At 51.9% G+C, this 21,468-nt stretch overlaps 1 protein-coding gene across 8 annotated transcripts in view; it reads left to right on the top strand.

Annotated features, from left to right (window-relative positions):
* The window catches only part of PEPD (peptidase D), a 136,507-nt gene that overhangs the window by 48,026 nt on the left and 67,013 nt on the right, over positions 1-21,468 (top strand). For 7 of the 8 annotated variants that reach the window (XM_055236219.2, XM_055236221.2, XM_063614065.1 and 4 more), the window contains 2 exons: positions 9,629-9,704; positions 10,662-10,708. The exons of the other annotated variant lie outside the window; for it this stretch is intronic. In XM_055236219.2, coding sequence (XP_055092194.1) covers positions 9,629-9,704; positions 10,662-10,708 — 123 coding nt within the window. The remainder of the gene's footprint in view (positions 1-9,628; positions 9,705-10,661; positions 10,709-21,468) is intronic. 8 annotated transcript variants of the gene reach the window in all.

Below are 21,468 nucleotides of genomic sequence, written 5' to 3'. Positions count from 1 at the left end.
TCATCCGCCGGTTTTAGAGCTGTTAATTACACAGAACGAAAAGTGTCCTGCATGCATTAATCAGGCAGTGGGTAACGTGTCTATTTCTGCTCCCCAGCCTCTCTGTGTGCACAGGAGATGGGAAGCTGTGGTTGGTTCACAGGTAGACGTGCCCCAGGATTCTACGTCCTGGGTAACATGTCCCAAATTAGAAAAGATACGTAGACGATGACCTAAATTCTCCGTGTGTCTGTGAAAAGGATTCCAGTAGCGTTGCTCATCTTTGTGTCCTCATGAATAGGCATTTAACCCTACGCCAGCAAGAAAGCCACATGGGAAGTGGGACTCCTAGGGGAGAGTGAGAACTTGAGTCACTGCGCGCCAGGAGGCAGGAGATGGATGTGGGAGCATCAGACAGAAGGAAAGGCGTGGTCAGGCCCTCGTCCAGCATGGAGGTGGACCTCTGCTCCATGCCTGCCCGTCCCTGGCTAGGTTTCAGGCACACTCAGCTCACAGCTGAGCTAAACCATCATTTTCTTCATGGCTCTGGTTTCTTGGAGAGGACTTATTGATTGATCCCCCGGAGGATATGTAATTCTAACCAGCTCTTTTCTTTCTGTCCTTCCCCTTGTGGGATTTAGCCTTTGCATCACTGGGTCATGGAGTGTGGGAGGGATAGTTGTTGGGGGTTCAGTGGTGTTGAATTCCCGCCCACCTGGCTCCAATAGAATCATTCCCTGCACATCCATCTCCAGGAGAGATGGAATTCCTGGCCCTTTAAATGAGTTTTGTTCAACACGGTGGCACTTTGATGCTTAGAGGCTGATTTTGGGAATCCTTCATCCTTGTCTCACTACTATTTTAATCAGTGGAGTGTTTAGACCTCAGTTAATTGATATCTTAATTCAGGGTTTAATGCTCAGAGGCAGTGCTGTGACTTGTGAATATTTAAGGAAAAAAATAAGGTTGCACAAGTACATCTTTGCCTCGTTTAGTTTTTGTGATTTTAGGTCTGTAGCAGGAGAGCAGGCCTACATGGGGTAGGAGACTTTGCCTCCCAGCCTCCCTGTCTGTTTGAGCAGCCTCCAGGCATGCTGATGCCCACAGCTTGGCCATGAGCTGGGGACTCTCTTTGAGGCTGTGCAGTGCCCACATCTCCTGGCATGTTTTTTCCTGGCCAAAGAGCCTGAGCTGACTTCTGCCCGGAGTTCTGTTTTTAGAGACAGGGTCTTACGCTCTTGCCCAGGCCGGAATGCAGTGTTGTAATCATGGCTCACTGCAACCTCGGACTCCCAGGCTCAAGTCATCCTCCCACTTCAGCCTCCTGAGTAGCTGAGACTACAGGTGCACACCACCATGCCTAGCTGATTTTTTTTTTTTTTTTGAGATGGAGTTTCGCTCTTGTTGCCCGGCCTGGAGTGCAATGGTGCGATCTTGGCTCACTGCAACTTCCGCTTCCCAGGTTCAAGCGACTCTTCTGCCTCAGCCTCCCGAGTAGCTGGGATTACAGGCATGTGCCACCACGCCTGGCTAATTTTGTATTTTTAGTAGAGATGGGGTTCCTCCATGTTGATCAGGCTGGTCTTGAACTTCTGACCTCAGGTGATCCGCCTGCCTCAGCCTCCCAAAGTGCTGGGATTACAGGTATGAGCCACTGCGCCTGGCCATCTGGCCGATTTTTAAATGTTTTGTAGACACAGGTTATCACTGTATTGCCCAGGCTGGCCTCGAATTCCTGCGCTCAGCCTTGGCCTGAGATCCTCTAGCCTTGGCCTCCCAAAGTGCCGGGATTACAAGTGTTAGCCACCATGCCTGGCCTGCTCAAACTTCTTAGGTGGCAACTTTATCATCCTGTCCTGAGCGATGATTCTCTGTTGCTTCCTGGAGGAGGTGGCCTTTGTCCTCTCATGGGGCTGTCAGCCTTGTAGATCATACTTCTAACAACCACCCCACACATCCCCTGGGGCAGACAAGGCTGGGACTGAGTGTGACCATGCATCTCTCACTCCAGGGGCCGGTGGACCCACGGAGGCTGGGGCACCCTTTTGTCCTCATCTGTTCATGCTCAAGAACACTGGAAATGGGCTCATCATATTCAGGGTGGTGCATTCCTGCTGAAGACAGGGAGAAACTGCGCGGAATGCTGGAAAATCCCATTCTTTTCTGCAGTCATCTTAAAAACAGTTTCTGGTGTTTGTGCTATGAGATAACCAGGCCAGGCTGGTATGCATCCCTCTATGCCTGGCGCCTGGGCAAGACTTCAGGCCCAGAGTGCCCTATGGATAATTGGTTAAGCCAGCACACAGCAGACGTCTATTTAAGCATAGATTCAATTGGGCCAGGCCAAAGCCCAGCCAGGCTGGTTTCATCAGAGAACTGCCTTTGTATAATAATTTGCCCTGGTTCAGTTTGATTTTTTTTTTCCACTTCCCGCAAAGTAAGATTAGAAAAGCAAGTAGGTCCCTGGGCCTCGATGGCAGAGGTGATTTTTTTTTTTTTTTTGAGATGGAATCTCGCTCTGTCGCCCAGGCTGGAGTGCAGTGGCACTCCCGGGTTCACCTCCCAGGTTCACGCCTCTCGGGTTCACGCCATTCTCCTCCCTCAGCCTCCCGAGTAGCTGGGACCACAGGCACCTGTCACCTCCCCCGGCTAACTTTTTATTTTTATTTTTTAGTAGATACGGGGTTTCACTGTGTTAGCCAGGATGGTCTTGATCTCCTGACCTCGTGATCCGCCCGCCTCGGCCTCCCAAAGTGCTGGGATTACAGGCGTGAGCCACCGCGCCCGGCCGATGGCAGAGGTGATTATCGCCTCTGCTGGGAGGAGGATGTGGTCCTTTCTCCTTTGGCAGATTACGACCTCTTCCCACTCACCACCATAGGAGGATGCCCCAGCTGCAGTGGGAGGCAGAGTGGAGAGCCTGGGAGTGTGGGCTTCTGTCGTCAACCCTGGGCTGCTCTTCCTACCTGTGGGACTGGGACGAGGCAGTGGCAGAGGGAATCTGGGCTGCTGGAGCCTGAGGCGGCTTTACCCCTGCTGTGCCCGGTTTGGCAACATCCCATGCTGCCATGGGGTGGGGACGGTTGGGTGGAGAGGCCTCCTTTTCTCTTTGAAATGAGGCCATCAGCTCTCCTTGTTGGAAATGAGCTGTTGTCTGGCTTCGGTGGAAGGACAGGTAGCTTTGATGACACATAGATACTGCGTGTCTGTGCCGGTGCTGGGACCCTGTCTTTCAGGACTATATGTGGCCTTTCAGAAGAGACTTAAATTAAAAGAATTCTAAGTGTTAGAGGTTTCTGAGGATTCGTCTAGACTACCCAGGGAACACAGAGAAGGGATTTAGCCCAGGGTGGGAGGGTAGAAGGGGTCATCTCCGACCCCGAGAAAAGTGTGTTTTGGGTGGGAGCTGGAGGTGGGCAGGAACAAATTCCAGGCAGAGGAGGGAGGAGGCTGGGAGAGCATGTGGGGTGAGTGGTGGAGATGGCCTGCACCGACGTGAATTGTGCTCTACTAGAGGTTTACCTTCATCCTGAGGCTACCTAAAGGCCACTGGAAACGAGGGGAAGCCTGATAAGGTTTGCATTTCCTAAAGATCCCCAGCTGCTATCAGGGCAGGTGGGCTGGAGGCCTGGAGGCTGGAGGGCTTGTCCAGGCCAGAGAGGCTGGGGCCGGATAGAGAGAAATGGGGGGACCTGAGGGAGGTCGTGGAGGGGGAGTGGCAGCCCTTGGCCATGGGTTGGATGTGGGAAGTAGCGGATGGATGTGATGGGAGAGGGCGTCTAGGATGACGCCCGGGTCTCTGCTGAAGCAGCAGGAAGATGGCAGAGCCGCATTGAGATGGGGGCACGGTGGGGGTTCTCGCATGCTGAGTTCCAGGGCACCCAGGACCCACAGGTGGGTGCAGAGGGAAAGCAGGGAGAGGCAGAGGGAACCACACCTTCTGCGAGGAGGGGAGGGGAGAGCTGGCAGCATGATGGGGGTGAAGAGAGAAGCAGAGAGGGGAGAGGAGAGGGGAGGAGACGGGTAGGAAGTTGAAAATAGAACGCAAAAGCTGCTTTCCCTCCTCCCCGAAGGCAAGGACTGTTAGGGCCTGGCAGGCAGCGTAGGGGAGGCTTGGCTGGAAGAGGAGAAGGAGGCGAGTGAGGGGAGGATTCTTCACTTGTAGAGGAAGCTGTTTCAGTGGCCATGGAGCTTCTAGCAGGAGCTAGTGGAGGTTGGAGCTGGGATCCCCAGGTGGGCGTGTGAGCTTGGGAAGAGGATGCACCTTCCCTTGAAAGGGAGGGAGGAGAGGACCGATGGGGAGTCCTGGGAGTTTGGAGGAGGAGAGGTGAGAGTGGACCCATCTGCTGGCTGCTGTGCGCTCCAAGAAGTAGGAGTGGAATTCATTCATCTGCGGCGGCTCCCGTGGGGGGCAGAAGTGTGGGGTAGAAATCTTCGGAAGGTGCGGGAAGTTGAGAATAGCCCTCCTGCGGGTTTCCCTGCAGCTCATGGCAGAGCTGGGGCCTCGCCGAGGTCACTGGGGCTTGCTTGACCATCACCAGTGCATGACTTCCCCTGGCAGTGCTCAGTGCTCCTGGAGCAGGCACAGGCCGAGCCCATGGGGATGGGTGGGCACAGGGCCGAGGAGTCTACAGCACTGGCAACAGTGGTGGCCCTAGAGAAGGGCCAGGGATCTAAGCCGAATGGAGGCAGAGGGCAGCTCCAGGAGAAAGTAAGAGGTTGGAGGGCAGGAGGTCCTGGCCCTCACCCATGCCGTCACCCAGTGATCATCGCTGCATTTGAGAGAAGAGAGACTTGCTCCCTGACAGCGGGTTCCCCAGGCTGGCGTCATAGAGGGTGGCAGTGGGAATGACACCTGAGGGACCGCGAGTTGATTCGGACCTTGGGAGCCTGAGCTGCTGGTCCCTGTCCTGCCCGTGGCTCTGAACTGTCACCCTCTGGGGACAGGAGCAAGCGCCTGGTCCCAGATAATGGGACTGCACCCGCCATATGGCGGCATCAGAGGCACCTTCGTGATGATTAACAGCATGTTGTCAGGCTTTAGCGCTGCCTCCGCCAGAGAGAAAGGGCGTTCATTCGAGAAAGTCTCCCTGGGCTTGTGGGTTTGTTTTTTCCACATTCCCCAGAAGGTTCTGTGGTCTCAGGAAGGTGTCGCTGTGCTGCAGGGTGCCCGCCTCATTTCCCAGTGACAAATGGCTGGCTGTCCCAGCTGTGTGGCATCACAGAAACTGTGTGAGTCAGCAGCTGGCTGGCTTGGGCTGCTCCTGTGAAGTTCCCAAGGGCTTGCTGCCTCTGACGGGAGTTGGGGAGCCACTGAGCCCCTCACCTTCCCGCCATCCTTGCCTGCCTTGGGGCGTCTATCTGGGCTGCGTTGATGGAGGCCAGCTCAGGTGGGCTCCTGGCCAGGCTGAGGAGGAGGAAGAGGAGATGCAGGAGAGGTGCCCTTCGACAGAAGAGCGAGTGCTGGTCTGCATCCTCAGACAACCCGGCTTTGCTCCCAACAGAGGTTTGGGTGCTGGTCTGTGTCCTCAGACACCCTGGCTTTGCTCCTAGCAGAGGCACAGGTGCTGGTCTGTGTCCTCAGACACTCCAGCTTTGCTGATCTTGAGGGTGTTTGCGTTGATACCTTTGTGAGAGTCATGGGTGGGCCTTTGGGAGCTTTCGTGTAGGTAGGTCATCTTTAGTAAAGGGAAAGGAGCTGGCCAGAGGGTGCACCAGGAACTCTGCCTTATGCAGAGGGACTCAGCTGAGTTGCCCACCTCCATTCTCCAGGTCTCAGTATTACAGACCTCCCTCACCGGGTGGCCAGCCCCAAACCAAAAGGGCTCATGCCTCTCCATCATTCCCTCACATAGCACCCCGGCTCCTGCTCTTAGCAGCCCTCCTTCCACTCCATCATTGTGTGTTTACTCGCACTGTATCTGTCTCTCCATGGTCTCTGCGCTCCATTAGGGGAGGACGCGGCCCGTTCACTCCACTCTATCACTGGTGCCTGGTACATCCAGCTGACACTTACTTATTAGTGATGTGAAATGAATGAATGGACATTTACCATTATGGACAGCACCTTGTTAAGGTTTTTAAAGTGCTATCAAAGCAATATGTACCCTTGGTTTAAAAAGCCACTAGTACGAAATCAGTATGGGAAAGCTAGGTTATCATGAAACCAGCAACTCCTGCCAGCTCATCTCTCTCCACAGCAGCCCTCCCCAAAGCGAATTCTTTGGGCCATTTCTGTCACCCCCCCACCCATCTTTTCATCGTATGTTTATTGCTCTTCTTCCACGGGTTCCATTTGCCTTCTTGTCATGCATTTGAGCCTCCTTTAGTTCTTGCTCTGTGAACTTTCCACCCCATCTTGCCTTTGCCCTGGGTGAGCTGAGGCTGCACAGATGGGGCCCTGCTCTCTCTACACGTCTTTTCTGCAACCCGTCTTCACCTCCCGACTTCTGTTGCTGTTTCCTTGTTAGGGTTTGTAATATTTCCATTGCATTTATGTGAGCAGTAAATCTTACCTGTTTGGGGGAGACATTAACTCTAAAAGATTAAAAAAAAAGCCATAAAACTGTGTTTCTATGATCACTATGACTGTGGTCTATGCAGAACTAAGGAACGTATCAGGGCAGGAGTGCCTTCTCTGTGGGTCGGATGTCACAAGCCCAGGGCCTCCCTCAAGAGGAGGCTCCTAGCATCAAGAACATATAGACTGTTTTTCTTTTTCTGTCTTTCTTTCTTTTTTTTTTTTTTTTTTTTTGAGACGGAGTCTCGCTCTGTCACCCAGGCTGGAGTGCAGTGGCACGATCTCGGCTCACTGCAAGCTCCGCCTCCTGGGTTCATGCCATTCTCCTGCCTCAGCCTCTCCAAGTAGCTGGGACTACAGGCACCCGCCACCATGCCCAGCTAATTTTTTGTATTTTTAGTAGAGATGGGGTTTCACCGTGTTAGCCAGGATGGTCTTGATCTCCTGACCTTGTGATCCGCCTGCCTCGGCCTCCCAAAGTGCTGGGATTACAGGCGTGAGCCACCACACCCGGCCTAGACTGTTTTTCTTATATAACCATCAGTTGTACAAAATCACTCCATATTTTAGTTTATTCTCTGTTTAAAGAATGGTTTTTTTTATTAGAAAAAATATTTTTTTTTCCGTTAGAACAAAAGCAACATATATACATGCATTGCTGAAAGTTAGAAAGTTCACATAAACAGGAATTCCTCCAGTTGTCCATAAGACATCCTGGACGTGGCCAATATAGTTCTGTCTCTTACCTGGGTATTGTGATGGTTTTCCCCCCAGTTACTGAAAGGCTGGGCCAGTTGTACCACAGCATCCCAATTCTGGAATTGTATGGTTGTTCGCTTGTGGTGGCAGTTAGCTTGTTCCTCTATCCCCATATTTCTTGCAAACTGGAGGTTAGATCTAAAGCCATAGAAGTTTAAAACAGTTGCTGGAATACATCCCAGGTGATGTGTATTTCTTACTGCACTACATTCAGACACAAATTATACTTAGTTGACCTACAATCAATGATGCTAAGACTGATCACTGGGTTACATTTTCCCCCTTGACCTGGAGAGTAATCTGCCTGTTGTTATTTTGGTACCATGTGAATAAATGCAGCCTTCATACAAATATATCTGTTTTGTTTTGTTGTTCCTAGAGTTTTAATTTGCCTTTCTTATTTCTTATTGAGAGAAGAAACGTATCTTCTTCACCATATCGCTAAGAGCTTTAAGCTTCCTGTTGATTTTATCTGCAGAAAGGAATCCATGCCATTCTTTTTGTGGATGTTTTTCTCAGAGCCACATACTTGGAGTTCTCATTTCTGCTGATTGCTTTCTAGGCTTGCTGTCCATCGTCTAATTATACTTTTGGATTGACTCCAGTTTTTTAAAATATCCCATTATATCACCTCCTTCTCTTTATTGGCTTGTGCTTTCTCCCTCTCCCCACCCTTCTACCCTTCTCTCTCTGCTGGAGTACATCCTTAAGTACTTCCCCCATTTCTGAGTTTTTAAATGTCTAAAAAGGACTAGTTTCCTTCTGTATTTGATTAGTAGTTTGTCTGGGTGTAGGGTTCTATTATTTTTGCATAGAGTGCAACAAAAAGGGGGTGAGTGTAACAGAGTGGGTCACGCACCCTTTGACATCGTCTCAGTTAAGTCTCAGTGTCGCTATCTGTAAAATGGGAAGGTAGTACCTGTTCTAGGTTGGGTTCCATGGGAAGCTGAGTCTCTGAGCCAAGTGGGCAGGAAGCGTATTGAGGAGTGCTATTGGGATCAGCGTGTGTGTCAGAGTGAGGGAGCAGGCTTGGGCTGCGATGCTGTCACAAGGGCATCTCGGCTGCTCCCATGGGGAGCTTTGGTGCTGGAGTGGCCCCCAGAGATGTCCCCAGTTGAAGCAAGGGAACTGAGTCTTGGCTCCCTCCATCAAATCAAGGAGACTAGTAGAGGGGTGTGGCCTCAGGGGATGAGTTGGCAGTGCACCCAGCGTCCACTGCAACTTACAAGACCCAGCATGGGGCGGGTCCCCAGTAAATGGCAATTTAAAATGAAGGGAGGCTGTGTTTGCCTGCTGAGATTTCTCTAGCTTCGTGGGCCTGTCATGAATACCGGGGAGTAATGTTTTGATGAGAATCACAGTGTTCATATCTCCGTTTTTCAGATGGGGAAACCGAGGCACAGAGTAGGGATCTCGGCCACACCGCTGGGAAGGGGTGGAGCTGAACTAGAGCCCAAGGCCTTTCTCCCAGGCCGGTGCTCTGAATGCCTCAGCACGGCTGCCCTTTCAGTGCTCATGGACCCAGGTTTTTTTAAATGGGTGGAGGTAGAAAACGAATACTTATTTGGCTCCTCTCTATGGGTCTTACTCGTGGGTGAGATTGATTGCAACCACCAGAAACCTAACCACATTTGGGCAAATTAACACAAGTTTGTTGGGAGGACCTGGGAGCCCCAGGAGTCCAGTTGCAAGAGGCACAGCCCAGCCGGGAAGGGACAGCAGTGTCCCCCGATTGTGACTCCCCTGCCCACGTAGACCACCCTCTCATCTGTGGCTGCCTCCCTCTTCTCCGCTGCTCCTGGTCTCCTGCCTGTGTCTGCGGTCCAGCTGTTTCCACATTTGTACCGGCACACACGAAGCTGGAATGGCTTCAGTCACCTCACTCAACCCTGTCACCCACCCGTGGGCAGGTGGGTGGGGGTGGGGAGGAAACGCGGCCTCTTCAGCCAATAGGACAGAGCCCTGGGAGGCGGCAGGCTTAGGATTATGGCCCAACAGCCATGCCATGTAGATTTCATCCCCCTTCCATGCATGGGGAAACTGAGGCTGAGGGAGGCAGCCTGTGACAGGCTGTAGCAACCGGGCTTCTTCCCCCTGCACAGCGGCTTCCAGATCTTATCCCTGGAAACAGCCTGCCCGCTGGGTGGTGTTAGGGAAGGTGGGCAGCAGCTCTGCTCCCCGCGAGAGGTTTTCTTCTAGACTGTTCCATGGAGCTTGTCACTCCTGGGCCTTGGTGGCCCCACTCTGGCCTTGCACAACACCCCTTCCGGGCTGTGCAGGGTGTGGCGGGCCCTGAGGACTCCCTGGAGGGGTCCAGCCAGTGCCTCCTGAAAGTCACTGACTAGCTGCTTTGTTCTTCTGTCTCTGAAGCCGAGTATTTAAGACGGACATGGAGCTGGAGGTTCTGCGCTACACCAATAAAATCTCCAGCGAGGCCCATCGTGAGGTAAGTCAGGCACCGGCTCCGGTTGAGTGGGAAAAGCAGTGTTGCTGTGTGGTGAGAGAACTGCGTGAGAGTGAAGGGTTTCCAGGTGGGCTCTAATCACCGAGGGCCACACGAAAGGTAGGAAGTTTTACACGGTGATGGTTCTCTTTTTTGTTCCTTGGTGGGCACAGGGCAGGGACAGGAGAGGCTCTGCCCCAATTCCTCAGCTTAGGGCACCTGCCCATCATGGCAGTCGTGGACACCAATCCTCAGGAAATTCTCCAACAAAAAGTCCCAACTTTGGAAGGTAGAGTGCTCCTTCTTGATGTCCCAGCAGTTCTCAGCTCATTTTAAAGAATTTTTTGTCCTTAACTATGGTTCAAACACACTTATTACCATCATCCATTTTCTGAAAATTTCTTCACGTGGTTCTCTTCCAAACCTTCCCACTTTACTGGAGGAATGAGACCAAATAAGGAAACACATGTCTTGAAAGATGAGGATGGCCCAGCGTCTACTCAGGAACATTGCAATTTTGTGTTAGGAAACAGACAAGGGTAATTGATGGGCAGCATACTCTCTTGTATGAGTTAATGCTCTCCGTGTTTTATGAAAGTTAAAGAAAGGAGGCCTTTTAGTGATCATCATAGCTTTTGTGGCATTAAGTATTCACCAAGCACCTCGTGGTTAAATCCTCACTGTCCTCGGGCTGCTGGTGGCCTCTGAGCTGTAACTCGAGGCTTGGCATTTATCAGCTTCCAAATGGAAGTGCTCCATAGCAGTTTAAATAAACTGTATGGATTTTGGAGCTTTTAAAAAGTTCTAATTTGTCACATGTCTGTACCACTGCATGCAAATATCATTCTTTTTTTCCTTTTTAAAGACGAGGTGCTTTTGAAGAAGTGCTGTATGTTATTTATCACACTGTGTTACTGATCTGCTTAATACAAATGTCTTTGCTTAATATCTGTCCTCCAGGTAATGAAGGCTGTAAAAGTGGGAATGAAAGAATATGAGTTGGAAAGGTAAGCCACCATGTTTCTCCGGGTAAAATTAAAAGGTAAAAAACAGTAATTTACGTTCCCTGAGTGAGTAACAGATGAGACGCCGCAGTGGCACACACACCGTGAGTGGAGATTATAAACAGGGCTTCAGGATCACGGGCGAAGATTATTTTTCTTCTGACTGCTCCCCGCTCCCTGGCTCTTGGCAGAGTGTTTGATGTAATGGTTTTCGATGACTTTTCAGCGTGGTTTAGTGCCCCACCATTCTACTCTCAGACTTTGTTTCTGCCATTTGCAGGAAACTTTACCAAATTGCTGCTCTTACGACTCTGAAAGCCACCAGTAAAACAGCTTGCCATTTTTATGTGTAAACACTGCCATTATGTCTGCTGTGCTTGGGCGACTGGGTCGAGGGATGGTTAAACGGCCCATAAAGAGCTCTGGAGAGCTCCATTGGCCTTCTGCTCCTATTAGGCCTGCAGCGAGCCAGTGCCACCCGGGGAGCTTCCTGCGGCTGCCCAGCCATGGCGGGTGTGGCCTGGCCAGCTCAGCCCCGCTCCAGGACCCAGAAGTCAGTGCGCTGCCACCCATGGTACAAGGAAACCTTTGGGTCAGGCCCAACTGCCTCAGTGGCTCCCTTCCCACCCATGTCCTGGAGCAGGAGGCCCCCATTCTGAGACCTCCCACCGGTGTTGGTACCACCTGGAAGCTCTGGGGAGGTGACCCTGAAGAGGCCGCCATCCCCCTGTCCTCACTCTGGGCTTTCCTTTCCTGCCTGTCCTTGTGAGAGCTTGGTTTCTGGTATCCATTACCCGCCTTGCAGGGCCCAAGTCCACCCCAGATGTCTTCAGGGCCCGCTCTGTTCAGGGCTGTGGCCCTGGGGGTGCTGGCCCCATATCACCCTCCCAGCCCCCCTGGCCTGCCTGTCATCAGTGGGGTGCAGGGCTGAGGTCGGATGTGGCCCACAGTGGGCTGCTTGGACGCTTCCGTTCGCTGTGGCTATGCTTGGGGGATGGGTGTCTTTTTAAGGTCTCGCCCTGGAAGGAGTTCTGAGCAGTCAGCTCCTGTGCTTCTCTCCTTACCCCACCCAGGAGGAGGTTAAAATGGCCTTGCCTGGGTGCTTGGCATCCCGGGAGGGGGCATGTAACACATGTTAATCAGAAGCCCAGCTCTGTCAGCCGGGGAGGCTGAGAAGGGCTCGCAGAACTATCCCAGCACTGCATCTGCGTGGTCTCCTTTCTGCAGTGCGGTGTCTGTGGCCCGGCATTCCCAGGACCCCCTGCCCACTCTGAGGATCTGGGATGGGAAATGTGTTGTGGGGCTCCTCCAGCGAGGTGGGCTGGGCAGTGGGTCCCTCAGATTGGCACTGCCCCGGAAACCTGTCCCAGCTTGAGTTGAATCATAGTGACCCATAGCTATGCTTCAAATAAAAATAACCTAGAAATTGGGGCAGGAATAGCTGAGCCCAATGTGGAACCCTGCCGTCCTCTGCATGCTGGCTGCTTGAGCCCCGTGCTGCAGGCAGTCCTGCCCCCAAGGTGGCTCCTGGGAGGGGCCCTGAGCCTCCCTCCCCACAGCGTCCCAGAGCCTGACTTTGCCCAGCCTGGGGACAGGGCTGCACGGGCTGTGGGTCAGGGGCTGGGGGCCCTGGAATACCCGCCCCCTTTCCTTAGCTGTCACGCCTTCCAGGTAATGGAGGTCTTTTTCTTTTTTTTTTTAACAGGAAATTTCAATGTCCAAAATAATAGGAAAGTATAATGAGCCCCGAAGTCCCCATCAGGTTTTTGTGTTTAGTTTTGTTTGCTAGAGCATTTTAAAGCCAAATCCCAGACATCATGTCATGGCACCTGTAATACCTCAATAGGTATTTCATTTGGTGAGAACTTTTTTCTACTTTTACGTAACCACCATGCCAGTATCACATTCATTATCACAAATGAACTGTAACTCCTTCATGTCATGAATATCTAGTCCATATTGATCCTAAACTCTTTTTAGCATTGGTTTGTTCAAGTCAGGATCCACACAGAGTCCACACGTTGCACTTGGCTGCTGTTGGAAGCAGGGTGTTGTGAACCTGAGCTCTGGGGAGATGTCACCCCTGTCTACAAACTGCTCCACCTTCCCTCCACCCCCATCCCAAGACCCCGGGTTGGCCTTGCTGCCGCCTCTTGTGTGGACCAGGGTGGCTCTTGGAGAGATGAGCTCAAAGCCAGAGACCGCAGCCGAGTGCACCGGGAAGCTCTCAGCCAGGAGCAGCCTCCCACAGGGTGCTGAGTGGCATCGGGTCAGCGTGTGTACCTGCTGCCCATGCTGTGCACCTGCCATGTGCACCCACCTGCTGCTGGCCACCGGACATACGGAGGGGAAACCGTGCCCACCAGGGAAGCTATCTGATCTGTGGACCCCTGAGAGCTTAGAGCAGGGGGGTGGGTACGGGGACTGAGACAGCAAGAACGAGAGATGGAAGTTGTTCCTGAGGGGACCGAGTGGGGAGAGAGGAGTCACCCCCTCTGAAGATGGTGGGAAGATGGGTTTCTGGGGACAGTGTCACATCATGGAGTATCCCTGGCCAGATTTGAGGAGGCGCCCTGATTGCCGGTGTCCAGGTTGAAGCCCCTGGGGACATCTGCAGCTAGGGAGGTGGGCTGACACTTCTTCCACCTGGAGCTCCCTCTCCAGGGCAGGATCACTGTGTGACACAGTTTTGTTGTCCTTGTCCTGGAGAGCCTGGAGGTGCCTTCTTGGGGACCACGTCTCATTTATCTGCGTAGTGTCTGACCCACTGTGGGTGTCGGGAAACGTGTGGGTGGGTTTGATAGATGGATGGAAAAGAGAAGAAAAGGTTTTAAGCCATTTTTCTGCCATCTTCTGTGTCACTGGGAACTTGAGAATTATTTTCTTAACTAGTCGGGAAATAAAAATCTCTTCTAAAGCCTGTGTTTTTGGTTACCCAGGGGTGTGCCTCTTTGAACACAGGCTCAACTGCTACCAGGGAAGGCTGGGGTGCGGCTACACTGCTGTGTGAACCGCTGACTCACTGGGTTTAAAGGAAGCCAGCCACTCTTTTATATGTATTGATAGTACCCTGTGAGCAAGGTGGGCATCCCTAAGACCTGCTGGACTTTCTGCTGGGGGCCTGGCCGGCCTCAGCCCTGCACAGGGACACCGGGCACAAAGGCAGGGAGCTCTGCAGTTCAGGACTCGGGGCAGGAGACAGGGCTGGTTTTCTCAAATGTAGACACACCACCCATCCCAGGACTCAAGAGATGCTGGCCTGGACCCCCAGTTCTGAGCCTCATCTCTTTTTGTTTTATTATCTATGATTTGTTATAAAATCTTAAAGGCATGTTAAAAAAAAGAAAGTGAGCGGATGGCATTTATGAAGACTCCTCCCTCATGCAGCGCCTGGGAGTTGAGGGTTCAGAGGAATGAAAATGATTTCCTGTGATTGAGGTGTAGTAAATTGTGTTAAACCAATAAGACGTCCGTGTTGGGTAAATCGGGCTCTAACAGCAGGCCCAATCAGGCCATCCGTTTTTCTGCCTCCTATTATTTCATGTTAGTGGCATAACCAGCTTGTAGCCAGCTGGCGTGGGGCTGGCGGCCGGATCCATTACCTGCAAACGCTAATTTAGAGCATGCTCCATTGGCTGTGTAAGCGAGTCCCAGCTCACATTTGCCACAAGGAGATTAATAACGCGATGTTTCTGACAGCCTGGGGCCTTGACTGAAATTGTGCTCTTTCTCTCTGAGCTGTGAATGGGGCATTTGGGGCCCTTTTGTTTCTGGGGGGTCGTGAGAATCATGGGAAAGGGAGAGGATCTGTGTAGTGTGACGGGGACCGTGTGGTGGCGTTCCCTCCCAGGCCAGGACCCACTGGAGACCCTTCTCCACAGGTCTGGGCTTTTCTGGGCGCTCCTGCCACAGGCGACAGCCCTCAATCGCAGCCTCCTGTCCCCATCAGTCCTTTGTGAGTGAAGGACTTGCCCAGCTGTGCTCTTTCTCATTCAAGGCCTTGGTGCTTTACTCACTCTTTGGCCAGAGGGAGCGAATTGTGATTCTGTGTGCCCAGTGCCCCTCGAGTGCAGATGGGCTGGGGAGAGGGGACACGGCCTGAGGGTCTCCCCCAACTAGACACATGCCCCAGATGCCACACACACACCACACATACGCCACACACGCCACACCATACACACCACATACACAACACCACACATCCTGTGCATGCCACATACACCACACACATGCCCCCCACACCGCATACACGACACACCACACCATACACACCACACACCACATACATGACACACCACACCATACACACCACATACACCACACCACACAATCTGTGCACACCACATACACTACACACACCACACACACCACACACACACCACACCATACACATCACATACACAACACCACACATCCTGTACACACCACATACACCACACACATGCCCCCCCACACCGCATACACGACACACCACACCATACACCACATACACGACACACACAACACCATACACACCACACACACACCACACAATCTGTGCACACCACATACACTACACACACCACACCATACACACTACATACACCACACACACCACACCATACACACCACATACACAACACCACACATCCCGTGCATGCCACATACACCACACACATGCCCCCCCACGCCACATACACGACACACACAACACACCATACACACCACACACATCACACCACACAATCTGCGCATACCACATACACCACACACATGCCCCCCACACCACACACACCACACACCACACATCACATACATGACACACACACAACACCATACACACCACATACATAACACCACACATCCTGTGCATGCCAAATATACCACATGCATGCCACATACACAACACACCACACCATACACACTATACACTGCATACACAACACACACCACACCATACACACCACACATCCCGTCCATGCCACATACACCACACACATGCCCCCCCACACCACACACATCACATACATGACACACCACACAATGCACACCACACACACAACACCACAAATCCCGTGCATGCCACATACACCACACACATGCCCCCCGCACCACACACACCACACACCACATAACACACATACCACACCATACACACCACACACTCCACACACCACATACACGACACACCATACACACCACACACACCACCACACATCCTGTGCATGCCGCATAACACCACGCACACGCCTCCCACACCACACACCACATACACAACACACCACATACACATACACACACACCACACCATACACACCACACACACCACACACCACATACACACATCACACCACACACACACCACACATCCCGTGCATGCCACATACACCACACACATGCCCCACACACCACACACACCACATATACCACACACACCACACCGTACACACCATACACCACACACACACCACCATACATCCCATACAAGCCACATACACCACACACATGCCCCACACACCACATACACCCCACACACACACCACATATACCCCCTACACCACACACACAAAAAACACACCACACACCCCATACATGCCACATACACCACACGCACTCCATGCACATGCCCCCCACGCCACACACACACCACACACACACTACACCACACACCTCATACATGCCACCCACACCACACACACGCCATACATACCACGCACACCACACCATACACACCACACACACCACATACACGCCACACATGGCATACATACCACACACTTCCTCACACCACATACACACCCCTCACACTACACATACCATATACCACACACATCTCCCACACCCCCCACACATACCATACACACTATATACACCTCACACAACACACACGCTGCATAGCACATACCACACATGCCACATACCACACACACCACACACTGCACACCCCCACCATACACACCACACATGCCACATACCACACACAGCACAACACGCATGCCACACACCACACATACACACCACCCACACCATACTCGCCACACACACACCACACTCATTCCACATACCACCCACACACCCCACACCACACACACACCACACATACACACCATGCGCCATATATGCCACACATACACACCTCCACACACAACCCCTACATACCACACACCACATACCGTACACACACCACACATATACCACATACTGCATACATATGACATGCCATACACACCACACACACCATACATCACTTGCCACACACACCTACACATCACACGCACTACGCATCTCATGCCACATGCACCTGCACACCACACACACCACACATCTCATGCCACATTCACCTACACACCACACGTCGCATGCCACATGCACCTACACACCATACACACCATATACCCTGCACACACCACACACAGACCACAGCCATACACATACACACCACACACATATGCACCACAGCCATACACACACACCACATCATAGATACTACATATACTACACACCACACACGTACCCACCATCCCTATACATACACTACACACCATACACACACCACCCACCACATGCCTCACATATACAGTATGTACCACACCCATTGACATACCACATACACACGCGCCCCCCCACCCACACAGAGCCACCCGAGCCGAGGGTGCTGGGGCGGGGATGGAGCTCTCCGTGAATCCAGCCTGGGAGCAGGTTGCAAAACCCTTGCTGCATTCTTGTTAAACAGGACAGATTTTTTTCTCTTTTTTTCTGTTTTTTTTTTTTTTTTTTCTTAAGACTAGAAACTGGCTGGGCGTGGTGGCTCATGGCTGTAATCCCAGCACTTTGGGAGGCCGAGACAGGCAGATCACAAGGTCAGGAGCTCGAGGCCATCCTGCCTAACACGGTGAAACCCCGTCTCTACTAAAAATACAAAAAATTAGCCGGGCTTGGTGTTGGGCACCTGTAGTCCCAGCTACTTGGGAAGCTGAGGCAGGAGAATCGCTTGAACCTGGGAGGTGGAGGTTGCAGTGAGCCGAGATCACACCATTGCATTCCAGCCTGGGCGACAGAGTGAGACTTCATCTCAAAATAAATAAATAAAAAAGACTAGAAACTTTCACTCCAGTAAGGACAGCCAGGAGGTGGGAGAGTCTGTGGGCAGCCTCTCTCATCCCTGCTAGCCCACAGTGCTCAGGGCTGCAGGGGCCGTGGAGCCACAGAGAGAACGCCCCTCTGGGGTGATCTCTGCTTGCTGCAATCTCTGCCTCTGAGGCTCAAGTGATCCTCCTGCCTCAGCCCCGCAAACAGCTGGCACCACAGGTGCTCACTACCGTGCCCAGCTTATTTTTTACTTTTTGTAGAGACAGAGTTTTGCCTTGTTGCCCAGGCTGGTCTAGAACTCCAGAGCTCTAGCATTCCTCCTGCCTTGGTCTCTCACAGTGCTGGGATTATAGGCATAAACCACCATGCCTGGCCTGGCACCCTCTGCTTTTCATCAGTCCCTCCTGTGCACAGTGACTCCTGAAGAACTGTATCTCAGATGCCTGTGCCCACCTGGTCTTCCTCCTATCTGGGGCTACACGGGGCTGTGTTGCTGGGCACTCTGGGTGGATGGTGAGACATCTTGTCTGTCTTTGACCAGGGCTGGGGCCCCTCATGGGGCATGCAGAGGACCCAGGTTTCACTGGAGGGGGAAGTCACTAGGAGGTCCCCGTCTTCCTCCAGGAGGTCCTGGAGATGCAGTCTCCGTCATCCAGGCACAGTCTGACCTAATCTGCTCTCAGCCTGGGCAAATGTGGGCATCAATGAGACCGTCATCCATTTAGCCACCCCCACAAAGGGTGCTGCAGTTTTGAGGACTGTTTAGAACAAGTCTGGGTCCAGGCGGCCTCTGAGACCTGAGCCCCCAGGTAAGAATGGATGTGATGGGCCCTGGGGGCCAGCTGTGTGTCCGTGGGCAGGACGCTGCACCCGCCGAGCAGACACATACTTTCTCTGGTGGCTGTGTTGATGGGTGAGGGCACTGGCAGGACGCTGCACCCGCCGAGCAGACACATACTTTCTCTGGTGGCTGTGTTGATGGGTGAGGGCACTGGCACAGCCCATTCAGAGAAGAGGGCCCCTTCAGACACAGGTCTGGGCTGGAGAAACACCCTCCTTGCCTCAGGTGGCTTGGAGTAGGTTTGCTGCTAGCACTTGCTTGGCTGTTGGAGACGGGCCCCAGGGAGATGGGCCGCAGCCTATCATGCGAGCAGTCAGGGAACACCATCTGCATGTCCACGCCCTAGGAGGGCGGTCCCTGAGTCCTGCACCCTGGCCAGCCATGCCTCAGGGCATTTGAGCTGAGCCCTTCCCGAGAGCCCGGGCTGCCTTGGATGGAGAATTCCTTAGTCCAGAGCTACCCCATGCTGGCAGAGCAGGTCCTGTGTGGCCGCTCATCCTGCTCTGTCTACACCACCTGGCATGAGGGAGGGAGCTGGGGAGCAGGCGAGTGTAGAGAGTCTCTCCACTGGAGATTCGACAGAGCCAGGGATCCAAGAATGCAACTGGGGCTCTCAGCTGGATGAGGGGCTGTGGGAACCTGTGGCTTAAAGCAGGGATGGCTCATTTTGCCTCTAAGAGTAACTGAGGAGTGGGCATGTGGAGAAAACCAACTTGATGTCCAGCCAGAAAGTTGGACAGAGAACCAGAGAGAAGAGCTTTCTGCAAATGTGTAGGCTGGTTGATGAAGGACTAGAGATTTTGGGGCAAAACTAAAATAAATAGGCATTGTCTTTTCAAATGCTGGGCGTATTGCTCCTGGAGAATCATATTAGGAATCATAAGGAACCGTGCCACCTGTGGACATCTTTATGGATTTTCCTCTAGTGTTTCACCATTAAACCTGATATTGCCAGGCATGGTAATTACACACTCATGCCTGTAGTCCCAGCACTTTGGGAGGCCAAGGCAGGAGGATTGCTTGAGGCCAGGAGTTCAAGACCAGCCTGGGCAACGTAGGAGACCTCTGCCTCTACCAAAAAAAAAAAAAAAAGTTTTTAATTAGCTGGGTGTGGTGACTTACCCCTGTAGTCCCAGCTACTTGGAAGGCTGAGGCAGGAGGATCACTTGAGCCCAGGAGGTCAAGGCGGCAGTGAGCTATGATCACACCACTGCACTCCCATCTGGGCGACAGAGTAAGACTCCATCTCTTAAAAAAAAAGAGAAAAAGCCAAAAACCTGATGCTGACTGTTGATTTCAGATAAATATTTATCATGAGTTTAAGGAAGTAGCATTGTCTTCCTGGCTTACTAGATTTTATCAGGAAAGGATGTCGAATTTTATCAGCTGCCTTTTCGGCATCTTCCTTGGGCTTTTCCACGTGTGTGTTTAATCAGTAAACTTTTTATTTTAGGATAGTTTTGGATTACAGAAAAGTTATAGGAACATTAAGAGAGTTCCATGTACCTGGCACCCATTTTCCCTATTATTTTTTAGTAAAGTTATTAACATTACTTTGGAACATTTGTTACCACGGATGCACATTATTGATACGTACTTATTATCTTAAGTCCATGCTTTAGTCCAGTGGCCTTAGCTTTTACCTAATGCCCTCCTCCTGTTCCAGCATCCCATCTGGGAGACCACATCACGTTCCATTGTCACATCTCCTTAGCCTCCTCTGGGCTGTGACAGTTTCTTAGAATTGCCTTCGTTTTGATGACCTTGACACTTTCGAGGAGTATGGCTAGGTACTTTGAAGAATGCCTTTCAATTTTAGTTTTTCTTTCAGCGAGACAGGAGTTATGGGTTACTGGGAAGGAGAGCACAGAAGTGCCATTGTCATCACATCACATCAGCATGACTTATCACTGATGATGTTGACCTTGATCACCCAGCTAAGGTAGTGCTTGTCAGGTTTCTCTGCCATAAAGTCACTCCCCTACCCACTCTTCTGCACTCTTGGAAAGCAGCCACTGTGTGCCACCCACACTTAAGGCATGGGAATTATGCTATTTGTGATCCTTCTGTACACACTTGTCTCTTTTCCCTCATTTATTTATTTGTTCAACCTTTAAAACTTGAAATTGTACTTTCTTTTTTTTTTTTTTGAGACGGAGTTTCGCTCTTGTTGCCCAGGCTGGAGTGCAATGGCGCAATCTCGTCTCACCGCAACCTCCGCCTCCCAGGTTCAAGCAATTCTCCTGCCTCAGCCTCCTGAGTAGCTGGGATTACAGGCATGCGCCACCATGCCCAGCTTATTTTGTATTTTTAATAGAGACAGGGTTTCTTCATGTTGCTCAGGCCGGTCTCGAACTCCGACCTCAAGTGATCCACCTGCCTCGGCCTCCCAAAGTGCTGGGATTACAGGCGTGAGCCACTGCGCCTGGCCTCTATTTTTGAGACAGAGTTTCACTCCATCACCCAGGCTGGAGTGCAGTGGTACAGTCTCGGCTCACTGCGACCTCCACTTCGTGGGCTCAAGTGATTCTCCTGCTTTAGCCGCTCGAGTAGCTGGGGTTACAGTTGCCCACCACCATGCCCGGCTAATTTTTGTATTTTTAGTAGAGACAGGGTTTTGCCATGTTGGCCAGGCTGGTCTCAAAGTCTTGCCCTCAAGTGATCCTCCGGCCTCAGCCTCCCAAAGTGCTGGGATTACAGGTGTGAGCCACTGCACCTGGCCTCTTTTTTTTTAAACTTATATTTGTATAGACCCATGGATATTTATTTTATACTTTATAATCCAGTATTCTGTGATGCTCAAATCCTTCCAGCTTTGGGCATCGAGGGCTCTTTTGTTTGACTCCTGTGTCTT

Source organism: Symphalangus syndactylus, chromosome 13 (genome assembly GCF_028878055.3).
Source record: "Symphalangus syndactylus isolate Jambi chromosome 13, NHGRI_mSymSyn1-v2.1_pri, whole genome shotgun sequence".
Lineage (NCBI taxonomy): Eukaryota > Metazoa > Chordata > Mammalia > Primates > Hylobatidae > Symphalangus > Symphalangus syndactylus.
Note: the sequence above shows the minus strand (reverse complement) of the source record. Positions and strands in the feature narration are given on the sequence as shown.